The 12323-nt window shown below is 36.7% G+C and overlaps 1 protein-coding gene across 1 annotated transcript in view; it reads left to right on the forward strand.

Moving 5' to 3' along the window:
- OTOGL (otogelin like) overlaps positions 1-12323 on the forward strand; it is a 91075-nt gene that overhangs the window by 40465 nt on the left and 38287 nt on the right. The window contains exons 26-28 of the mRNA XM_066318748.1: positions 7525-7659; positions 8139-8285; positions 10011-10130. Of these exons, the coding sequence (XP_066174845.1) occupies positions 7525-7659; positions 8139-8285; positions 10011-10130 (402 nt within the window). The remainder of the gene's footprint in view (positions 1-7524; positions 7660-8138; positions 8286-10010; positions 10131-12323) is intronic.

The following is a 12323-nucleotide window of genomic DNA, read 5'->3' on the forward strand; positions in this document are numbered from 1 at the left end:
CAAAATATTTCTACCTATGACTCTTGTCAATTTATAGCATAGGTTAACTGTGCAGAAATAATGATGTGTTGTGGGAAAATTTGTATCCAAAAAAGAAAGAGACTGCATTTCAGTGAAAATACTGTTTCTGTGAATAGCTTGCCCTGCTCTACTTGCAAAGAATACCAACACTTTGCTTTTCATCAGTCCCATGACTTCAGAGAAAACCTTTCTGGATGCCCTTTTTTTTTCTGGGTCTCACGAAGTCCTGTAAGGGTCAATAGCAAGCTCCCTCTGGGGGACATCCCTTTCCATTCTGTCTTCAGCTGTACCTGTTTTTCTATTTGTTCTATTCCTTCTGTGAGCAAAAGATCTGATTACAGTTGGCAATGGATTTATGCTCTGGTTCCATTTTCTTCAGATCAATGATTTCAGACTCAATTACCTCTACAATCCTTTCTGCCTCCACCACCTGATTCTCCAGACCATTAAATTATGCAGTGAACGAGTCACTTTTATTCTTCAACAAAGGAAAGATTTCTTTCAATTTGTGCAGATTAGCATGGAAGGCTTCCAGGAAAGGCTTGGGGAAAAAGTTCTTATGATGAGAATGGCAATTTGGAGGTGATGTGTGCATAGTGTGATTCAGAAGTTGGATTTCCTTTCTGAGGACTTTCTTATTTAGTGACCTTTTGCCTTGTATTTCTAATTTTGGGTTACTGTTCATCATCCAAAAGCCTGTTGGCTATACTGACTCCAGAATGTTTTACTCATGGTTGCCTGAAAAGGCAGTTCACTGTAAGAATGGCTGTTTGAGTTTGAGGGCCTCTGGTGGGTAGAGCTTTGTGGACTGTTGATGGTAAAAGATGGGCAAAACCCAGCAGAATGTGCTGCTGTTTCAGAGCTGTGTGCAGCAGTGACACCCAGCCCTTCTCTGTGTTTGAAGGGGTGGGACACTCAGGCCAGTCACCTGCAGGTGCTACTTAGTTGGTGGCCTCTGACTCTGGGTGCTGGTGAACAATGAGAACTGTGAATTAAATTTATTCTGATTTAGGTCAAGACATGAGAGTTTTGGGATTTTTTTGAATATGTAGAAACTAATTTTCAGCAGTGTAAAGGAACACACAGCATATTTTTTATATTGAAAAACATAAAAGCTTTGTGCAAGTTTCAGCTTTCTAGGTTCTGCAATCATTTGCTGGAGCTCTTGTCCTTTATTTTTCCTGTTGCACTTTATCATTACAACCAACAATATAATATTAATACTTATCATGCACTTATTAATAAAACAACACTAACAGTTCTCAGTAAATACATATAAATACATGCTTAGATACTAAAACTAACACCACCAACTGTGCTGCTGATTTGTAATTCAGAATAATTCATATTACAGAATGTGACTCTTGGAAACAAATATTCAAATGTTGCCAAATCTTCTCTCTGAAGAAGGTCTCATTTTTAATTAGACAGGGATTGCAGTAATATGACCTGTGCAAAAGCTACATCTGGTACACAGGCAGGCAAAATTAAGTCAATGAAACAAAAGAAAATTTGCTTTAAATGATTTTTTTCTTAAACCTTTTGCTATAATTCTCTTAAAATACATAAAAAGGAAAATCAATTCAGTGATCTCTGTCTAGTGTTTTCAAAATTAAGAAACATTGAGTTAGAACAAGGTTCTATTTTAAGTAGATAAAGTAAAATATTTACTGGCACGTATTTTCATTATTAATAGATTTTAAGAAAGTATTTTGATTTTATTGTTGAAAAACCTTCATAACACCCAACAGCTCAATATTGCAGTACAATCTGCTAGGAAAAAACCCCAATGTATAAAGAAAATATTATATAATTATATGCTTTTCCTGTTGCTTGTACATGTACATACATACACATATTTGTCATGCAACTTTCTGGAGTTTTGAGAATTTATTCTGCCTGAGATATATCCTTTTCAGAAGTCACTTTTAAAGAAATAGGAAAGAGTGGTCATAGATGCATTAGCAAATATCTGGAAGTTGTTTGAGGATAAATCAGTAGCTGGAATAATCTCACTCCTCTTGAATTCATCAATCAGTGAATTTACTCAGTCGTTGCTCTCCTCCATTTCTGCTCAGCTTCAAAGGTAGAAATATCTTGTATCTTACAAGTGTACTGCAAGCTTCTTTGCCATATTTTGAGTGTAAATAATCTGCAGCCATGTAGAAGATGTGAAGGAAAAGAAAATTAATGTGCATTTGTGTAAGCAATTTAGCTCTCAGCTTCTTAGTTCCTAAATGTTGTTTTTTTTTCTTTTGTTCTTTTTATTTCAATAGTTGTATAAAAATACATAACATTGGTGGGGAAAAAAGTGCTATTATTATTCCTTTCCTCTCTTTTCTCTCTCGTGTAAGAGGATCACCCACTATCTTTCCCATAATATTTTTCCCCAACTTTCATGTGGATTTCTTCCCAAACGAAGACAGTATGTTTCAGTGCCATCTGTCGACTCCAAGCAATATTGCTCCATTGTTTTAATAGTTGTGGGGGAAGAACATTTGCTGATACAAATTAGTACAGAATACAAAAACAAGGATATAATAAAGTTATGTGGACTGTATATATAACTCTGGAAAGGTGCAGAAGAAATTAGTGCACCAGCAAAACGAATGAAGTGTTTCAATAAGAGATGCTTCTTAGTGTAAATTAAAAAGAGTTTTCCATAATTAATGTGTTTTTCACTGATTATCTGGAGATCGAGTCCATAGTAAAATGGCACATGAAACTAATAGAGCAAGAACAAGTTAGTTGCCAAGGCATTTGTCTGCTCTTCAAAATAACTTATATATTTCTACCCAAATGCTCATTAAATCTGGGCTAAAATGTTTTATTTCTCCTAGATCAAGCTCACTAGAAGTAATAGTTTCAAATGTTAAGTTCCTTCAGAAGAAACTCAGAGTCAATAAACCACAACCAAACTAATTCTGAGTTTCCATAAAATCTCCTGAAATATTAGATCTGAACAGAGCTAAGGAATCACTCTGAAAATATGCAGGAAAGAGAAAGCAAATTCTACTTTTTAAATATTTTATATTTTTTTCAATATTTTTAGAGCTTCTTGCACTTCTTTTTGTGGCTATATATGAAGACATTTGAAACATCATTGAAGGAACAGGAAGTTAGGCCTAATCTATCTCTACTATCTCTATCCCACTCCCAGGATATCCTTATATGCCTTTATGACCCCCCTAGTTTGCAATTTTGTAGGGAAAAAGCCAAAAGTAATGGGTAAATCAGGGTATTGAGAATGGAAAAGAATGAGTCTTTACACTGAACATTACAGAGATTTTAATGAAACTTTCAAAGATATGAATACGGCCAATTAAATTGTCTTCTCCCAGGCTGCATTTTGATGAATGTAAACACGTAACACAGCATTGTTATTGGTTAAAAGGGACAGAAAATTTCTAACAGGATATTGAAATAGAAAGTTTCTAACAAAAATAAACTCTAGCATTCCCAAGCACTGCTAAAAAAACCCCAACAAAACCAAGACCAAACCAGAAAAAGGGAAGCAGTGCTTTGCTTTTTTGACCAGGAAGAAATATGGAAAAAAGTGCAGGGAAGTCTAGAAAAAGAATGTCCTGAGAAGTGGGGCTGACAATGAGCTTTTGACTGACTGCCCAGAGCTGTGACTCTGTCTTTTCTGTTGCTTGGCAACTCCATGTTATCACAAAGAAACTGATATTAAGTTGGAACAGGCTGCATATGGTAATTTACGTGGGAAGATACTCTTGCAGTGGGAAAACCATTTTATTTCTAGTTTCTGTCAGCGTAAGTAGGCTTCACATGATGAACTGTAGTACATCCCCTGCTGGGTGCATTTTACCTAAAAAGGTAAAGAGTGACTCTGCCTTGGAAAGAGGCTGTGCAGAAAAAAACAAAACCAAAAAACCACCACCTTGTTATTCATTCGACCTGCTCCTAGTGTCTGCTCAGACATTTCTTCTAGTGGTAGCAACAAAAGCTTGTTTTCATATTTATGTGGATTTAGTAAGATTAGAGAGATGGAACTCGATCATTATCATTTATACCATCACATTCCCTAAGAACTCTTGAGATTTGCCTAAGACCTCTGTCTTATACAAACATCAGAAGATGATCCTCACTTTATTTGAATAGTCTTTTCTTTTGCACTGGTAGTAGTTAAGTGCTAAGTTACAGTTGCACTTTATTTCCTCTTTATTGAAAGAAGACACTGCATGTGCAGCAGCTACAGAATAATTTGAAGACTGTGATAGGAGCCGTCATTCAAGTTCAAATTTGTCTGGTACTGTATGGCTTCGAAAGGTATCTATTGAGCTATATGGAGAGAATGGCAAGACTATGTATGTAAAGCAAATAATTTTGTGAAAGTTTAGAGCCGTAGGAGACATATAATCCATAATGATATTTTTATGTTTGGGTTTAGGTCTAAGATTTAATTAGAAAATGAGAAAGTACAGAAAATTCAGGATTTAATGCAAAGCCCTTTTTTCTTAAATGTCTGGTTTACTAATAACTCTGCTAAACCACTACCACAGTCTCTCTGCATATCCATCCTGCATAATTTCTAGTAATTTAACACCATCATGCAGTCTTACAAGTAAGGAAGTGCTTCACATGTCTTCAGGACTCCCTGTTCTGGCTTTGGTCAGCAAAACACTTCCTGGCTCCAGGCTTCTCTGTTCTGCAGAGTTAACTTGAAATATAACTCAGTTTGTGCTCTTGGCTCAAATCCCAACCATACACAAAAACTTCTGACTTGAGTATGTTGATGCTGTTCAGCTGAAGGGATTGGCCTGGACTGTCAGAGGGCACAGGCAGCAGCTTCAATTAGCATAGCTAATACAGCTACCCGATGCTGCCTCAAGGACTTGTCTTCATTGCCAAAAAAGGTGTATTTTTACTGTGGGATAATTAGCCTGATTTAACTATCCTTATTTAAAATCAAGCTCTTCATTTCTTTTCTTACAGGGAAGGCATTGCTTCCCTATTAACTCAGAGTGTCCCTTTTTGCTGAGACTAAGCTAACTGAAGAGGAATGAACTGTGCAATGAAATGAGCCCACAATGTCTTAGGCATCAAATAGACCCAGAGACTGAAAGCAAAGTCCTTCTCTGCACTGAGCCATGCTGGGGAGGTAACTCCCTTTCTCACTTTTCAGTTGGCCAGCAGAGAATGTATCAGCTTGCATCCTATCTACCAAACTAATGAGATTGTCTCCTTTTTAATTTACCACATCACATCCAATAAATCAAAAAATGCTCCGGGCTGTTATAGGACTTGGAGGGGAATAATTGTACTCGCTCCAGCAGCAGCAGGCCTGGTTTAATTAAAACATAAGTGTATTTCCCAATAAGGTAGTGACCAATTTTGTTTTGAGTGCAACCTAAAACAACTTTACAACAGAATGGAATAGATGAACTTTGCTTTACCTTGAAGCTTTTGGTACTTTTAAACTGAGCTCCCTTGCTAAATCATGGAGATCTGATTCCCTACCCCCCCTTACCACTAAGCAGTTGGTGAATAACTTTACCCACTGTAACTCTTGTCTTCCAAGCTAACTGCTGACAAATGCCATCTGTTTCCTAAGCCCTGGCATTAGGGTAACACAGAGCTTGCAGGCAGTCTCCCGCAACTTGTGTTCATCGCATTCACAAGCACTCTCTTGCTATAGAGTGTTTTCTATGCCAGGTAGCAGCATCCTCTGTCTTGTGGGCTGTGGTAGGCTAAGGGCAGCAAAATAGTAGCACCTTCTCTGTGTGGCAAAAAAATACCTCAATATTTTCCATCATCGGGGGTTGGGTTTATTTTTGATTTTAGATTGAAAGCGCTCTTTAAAAAGTTTGGACACTATGAATTTCATGAAGAAAAAAATACACAAACTGCTTCCTATAGCGCCTGTTTTCTGCACGCTATATTTCTCACTGATGAGGAAAAATTACTGATTATTATTTTTTTTTTAATTCATGAATTCTGATGAGCGCAGAATAAATAAGGGTACAAATGTGAGACAGGCAGAAAGAAGTTAGGAGTAAGTAGCCAGCAACTTTCAGGGGTACACTGACCAAGGCAGTGGTACATTGACCACAGGAGGGAGTGAAGCTCTGTGGAGAGATGCTGTGGGCAGAAACCAAGGCAAGGGGTGCCCCCTGTTGTGGCCACGTGGAGCTCTTCAAGAGCATTCCTGGGAGCCAAGTGTAGTTCCCAGGACTGGGAAGATGCTGAGAGCTATCATTTCCATGCCCGTTAGCACCACCATGCCCATTAGCACCGGCAATTAGTTTCATCTAATCATAGTCTTAGAGACTATGTTCAGAGGAGGGTGGAACCAAGAAGAGGTTTTGCAAGAAGAGAACATTTTTGTTCCCAGTACTACCCAAGTGTCGCGTATAAGACTAAATTAGTCACTGGATGCTACTTGCCACTTCCAAGATTTTTTTTTCATGTCTGTTTCAGATTTCTGATGACTGTAGAACTGAATTCAATCAAAAATTGAACCAGATTCAACCAGAAACATTGTTATTGGCTCGTATTAATGTTACGGAATTATCTTTCTCAAGTAATTTCTGTAGTTATGGCTGCTTGTTGATTTGCAACTATTGGTACAGAAATGATCAGGAAAGCAAATTAAAATAGGAAATAATAGGAATAACTCGACTTTGTTTTTGTTCGTGGTAGTGTTAGCAGCTCTGAAAAGACAGTTCATCTCCTTTGCTCGAGTAAAAACCTCAGCATGGGTGCATGTGTGTTTCCCTCAGGAAGAATCACAGAAGCTGCAGGTGAATAAACAGACGTATTGAGCCAAGGTGCAAAGGTGATTTTTTTGTGCCGAGAATGGAAAATTAATGAAAGGCCTGTAGAGCCAAAAGGTGGGATTGGGAAGGCAGTACATTTGTATTTAAAGTACTAAAATACCAGTAAATCAGGATAACAAAGTATTCAAATCTTCTAAATGCTAAAATAACCCCACCCTTCAAATAAAAATATTAGCAGAAACCTCTACCCCCTCCTATAACACTGAGTATGACTCATCATTTTGTGAATTTTGATATGTGGTGGCACGGAAACTGTTCCATCTACTACCAACAGATGGTAGGTTCTTGGTTTTTAAAATACGAAAACAGCTTGATCTCATGTACCTTGGTTTAAAAATAAAGCTCTTTTTATAGCATGTCTCAATTTCGACAACCACACTGTGCTGTAAATACTGGATTCCAAGTATATGCATATTTTAAAAGCCTAAACCAGACTCTTATTTTAGAGGTAGCCTGATCCTCTGAGTTTGGGAGGCACAGCTGAGGATAATGGTTCTTTGTGTTTAACTCTGAAGTTTGTGAGTTCAGCTTTGAATTTAGAAATGCATTTCCTGATTTGGTAACTTGCTTAAATTTAATTTCAAATGTGTGTAAATTCTAAAGTATCTGATTTTCTTTTGTGATGGTAAGCATAGAATAAATCTGCAGGAGTGAAATGCAATTGAATATATATAAGTAAAATGATTTCTTCTTAATTTTTCAGAGTACAGATAACTCAAATATATCTATAATTGCTCAGAACAAAAAGTGCTTTGACAATGATATTGTTTGCTCAAAGAATGTTTTCATCACTGTTGGAGACACTGAGATTTATTTTAGTGAACCTTCTGAGAAGCAGGTTAGTTATTTTCTTTCCTTTTTGGGTTGCCCTTTAAGATAAGCACTACAAATTTACAGCTCTAAAGGACCATGTTTTTGGAAAGCATCTCTCCATCTGAGTTAATATAGTACAAGTGTTTAGGCCTGGATAGAGCAGCAGATCTCAGGACACACTTTTTCCCCCCATTGGTTTTTTTTTTTTTTTTTTTTTCAAGTTCTGTTTGTCGTACAAAGAACATTGCACACAAATCTCAAGGAATTGAAACATACTGGCATTTATGAGTTTCTTTCCAGTTGGTTTCGAAAGAAAAAACCAAAGTATGGAGCAAACTTGAATGACTGAAAGACAAAATATCAAGGTCCTAAACAAGAGTTCTACTAATATTATTAATTCAGCTATATGCGAAAGTATTCTTCAGTATACACTTTGCTGTTATCTAACTGTATACTTTGGTAGCAATACTTTAGTAGATCTTAATAAATATTCATTTGTGTCAGAAGACCCTAGGGGCACAGGAAAACAAATCTAACTATCAGCTCTGGAAGGCTGGATATTATACTGTGATACACTTTCCAGAACAGGACATTACAATTCTGTGGGATAAGAAGACAATGATGCATGTTAAAGTTGGACCCCGATGGAAGGTGAGCCAAAATATAATCACAAGATTTTGTGTAGATTCTCTATATTGCTAATGTGATCTTTGATTGAATAATTGTGATAGTCTTTTCTTCAAGACTGTGTTTCCCAGTGATAGAGCTGTTTATTGTGGTGTTCAGCTGCTAGCATTTCTCAGGTAAGAAGAGATGGAGAATGCAACTTCTGAAAAAAGGAGTGGTTTGTACATGTGTGCTTACTCTATTGCTCAATACACTTCAGCCTTGGTGATATGCAGTGATTCAGCTCTGACTCAAAGATACTTTCAAAGAAATGTATAAATTCAGCTATGACTTGAAGATGCTTTGAGGGTTGGAAGGAAAGGACAGTTTTTGAGTTATCCAGTTCACTGCATGTTTTCATTGGCTAAAGCAAATGGAAAAGAAGCTTCCATACCCAGTGACGTGGAAGATGGCAAGTTTGTAGTACAGATTGCATGACACTGATGATGGAGCCGCAGCCTGGGATGTAGTAGAGGCTTCTGAGATGAACAGATGGAGTCACCTCTTGGGTTAAATTTAAAAAGAAAAAAGACAGGAAAAGATCTAGACAAAAACTTACATTTAAACTTAATGGATATATCATGACAATATTCACTCTTGATGCAAGGAAGATTTCAAGGCTTTTTTTCTTTTTTTTTGCCAGTTGCTCTTCTCTTTTCCATTCCTCTATCATCATCTACCTTGGTGTCTCTGCAACTCAATCTTTGGGTGCTGGCAGAGTAATCATATCATTGCAATTCAGAATTACATTTCTCTTTGTTTCACACATGAACACATGTATTAGATGGGTCTCATTCATCAAAAGAAAACACGCTAGGCTAGACTACAGTATCAGATTTTTTGAAGTTTAAGTCAAAGCTATAATGACCATCTGATGTGGTTTTAAAGCAAAATTATTACAGGCTTCTGTCCAAACAGCCATAAAATACTTAATTCACCTACAAGTTGATTTATCAGCCATCAATACACATAGAGAAAAAAAAAATTCTTCTATTTTTGAGTAAGCTAGCAGGGAGCTGAGTTCTGCAGGCTGCATTTAGGAAGACACATACTTCCATTTCTTTCTGTTTCTAATGACTGTTTCTTCCAGATGCTCCAGTTCAGTAAGATGTCTGCAGCAGACCTTAAGAAAAGACAACTCAGTAGTGTTAGCCCCAACACCCTAAAAATCCAACTCTACTTTTTATTGTTGTGCAGGAATGTCTATTTTCCTATATATTTATGTATGTATGCATATATACATAGTGCATGCATAGTTTTTCCATCAGTAGCATATGCCCAAGGAAAGAAAGTTGCAGCTGTCTCTTTTATAATTGCTATTACAAATGTTCTAGCTATTGTGAACTAAATTTAGACGCAGCAAGTTTTAATAACAACAACTAGTCAGGCTTCACAATCATGGGGTAATTCACTTGGACTTTTGACTTTTGGACTGGCTTCACTACTGAGCTTTCAGAAAAAAAAATACTATATTCTAGTTCTTTTTCATAGGCAGGCAGTAAGAAGAAGTTCTGGAAAATAAGAAGAAAAACACTGATCTCTGTTAACAGATATTTGCAATATAGAACTGCAAGCATAGCAGAGTGTCAGATATTTTCAAAGGATAAATCAGATTCACATTCACCCTTTTCACTTACAAGTTTTTATATTCTATGCGTGTCATTTGTGCTAATTATTGACTGCAAGTTTATGAAAAAAATTCTCTTTCAGGGGAAACTGGCAGGCTTGTGTGGAAATTTTGACAAATATACTTCAAATGATCTGACTACATCAAACAACATGGAGGTGAGAAATGCACAGGTGTTTGGAGACAGCTGGGTGTTAGGACAGGTAAGTCCCATGTCCAATAAAAATATAGAGAAAAAAGATTATGATTTTAATTTGTAAATGAGCACATTATAAGCACATGATGTACAGGTATTTTCTAAAATTATGGTCACAGTATAATAGGACGTTTTAATTTTTTTTTCTGTAGATGTGAAATGTGTTAATAATGACTTATGTCATAGCAAACAGGTATCAAATTTAAATGAAACCAAACAATGTCTTTAGGGGGTTGTGGTTTGGCCAGGAAGTGATTTTTCAAAAAGTTATAGTTTGACAAACCAATTAGAAAGGAATGTGTCTCTGTAAACATACAAAGTTAAATATCAAGAAATTTTAAGAAACTACTAATAAAAAAAAATTCACAGAAAGAAGTTTTCCCCAAACAGCTGCTTTTGTAACAATTAAAACCCACAAGAAGCCCCTGTTCTATGTTGTCAGTAAAAAAAATCCATAATAAACTAAAAGAGACTCTTCTCCCTAAAAATTAATAAAAGATAATTTTCAAATAATAAAACTAACTAAAAATCACAAGCTTTGTCTCATTATGTTGTTTATAAAAAAGTAGACAATTTATACATGAAAAAATGGTTTAAAAAGTTTCATTTAATTCTTATTTTCTTCTTTTGGTATATGTTAATAAGTATATCTATTTACCTTTAAGTTAGGCCTACCTGCCTATTTTATCCTAATCCTATCTCACAGCAAAAAAAAAAAAAGACATTTAAACCACTACACTAAATTTAGCTAACAGAATTCTAGCAACCATAAAACCACTACAGGGAAGGATATGTTTTATGCTGTGTAAGTCAATTATAACTGTCTACATTTCAGTGTTCTACAAAGTTAGGTGCACTGCTTCTGGTATTTTTGACTCATCCCAGTTTTAAAAACAATTGTAATTTCTCTGGGGTTAGAAGCATCAGGATACTGAAAGTAAACAGAATCTGAATGCTGGAAAAAAGAGACCTGGAAGAGTTTCTTTCTGAACACTGAAAATAAAATGAAGATTTATTTTAGTGGCACATTGTAAACAGAGCAAACTGACAAAGCAGAGGCGGTGAAGGGATGGGCAGAAAAGATTCAGAACAGCAACAGGCACAACCCAATATGGAAACTTGGTTTCTGAGGAGAAGGTAGGAGGACGCTGTAGGGAGTGGATGACTGCAACTCTGGTTTATAACACAGGAGAATAAGTATTTCATTAATTTGTGCTGAGAGGATGTAAAATTTTATAGCCCTGTGGACTTCCTGAAAAAATCATTATTTGTAACGCACTCTCTTTGGATGTCTGTCAGGACAAGTTTTTAATATGTTCTCTCCTTGACACAGCAGGATATTGACGAAATACCTTGCACCTCATGAAAGAATCCTTTGGAATAAAGATTTTGGGGTTTCTCTGCATCAATATCTCCCTTTGGATATATTTTATTCTACATAAAACATTTAAATTTCATAAGCAAGCAAAGCAAATATGTAGAGTCATCCTGCTCATCCAGGAGGTTGTACATAAACAAATGTGTGAATACTTTGTATGGAGTTATTGAATTTTTCTTTTTCAATTTATCGATTCAGCAGCTCCCTTAAAAAGGTGTATAGTGTTCAGACAGTGCATTAACTTGTAAAATGTTTTGCTTTTGCTTATGCCTCTCAGACTTGCACCTTACTTTTTGGTGAAGATATGTATCTGTAAAATCTCATGTAGCCTCCTGATCTCTATGTTTGTCTGAGCACTCAGGATCTAGGTTCAGCCTTGGTCTTGCTGGTCAGCTGTGCTCAGAGAGACTTGACACTTCATCTGCCCCCACAGTAGGCCTTGGGGATTTTTTCAGAAAGGCCTATGTATCCTGGTCACCATTTCTGAAAAAATCTAAATACTGTAACGAAGTATTTGATAGCTGGAGGCCTAGAACCCAGCTTTGCTGCTGGGAAATCTGCTTGCATTAGCACTGTGAACCATGAGATACTTCCAAGGGCTTCTTCTTCCTGGGAGTGGCAGCACATATCCTCACAGCAGAGTCTGAGCAGTATAGGTGGGTGACTGCACTGCAGGTAAGGCTGATGTGGGACACCCCTTTGATGCCTACGTATTTACTGTCAGACTCTCCTGGTGCAATACACACACCTTCCCTGCTGCACCAACACAGCATGGTTTTGGATGAGCTTGTATTCTCTGAGCTCTGTGTCCATTTCCTATAT

The sequence above is a fragment of the Sylvia atricapilla genome, chromosome 5 (assembly GCF_009819655.1).
Source record: "Sylvia atricapilla isolate bSylAtr1 chromosome 5, bSylAtr1.pri, whole genome shotgun sequence".
Classification (NCBI taxonomy): Eukaryota; Metazoa; Chordata; class Aves; order Passeriformes; family Sylviidae; genus Sylvia; species Sylvia atricapilla.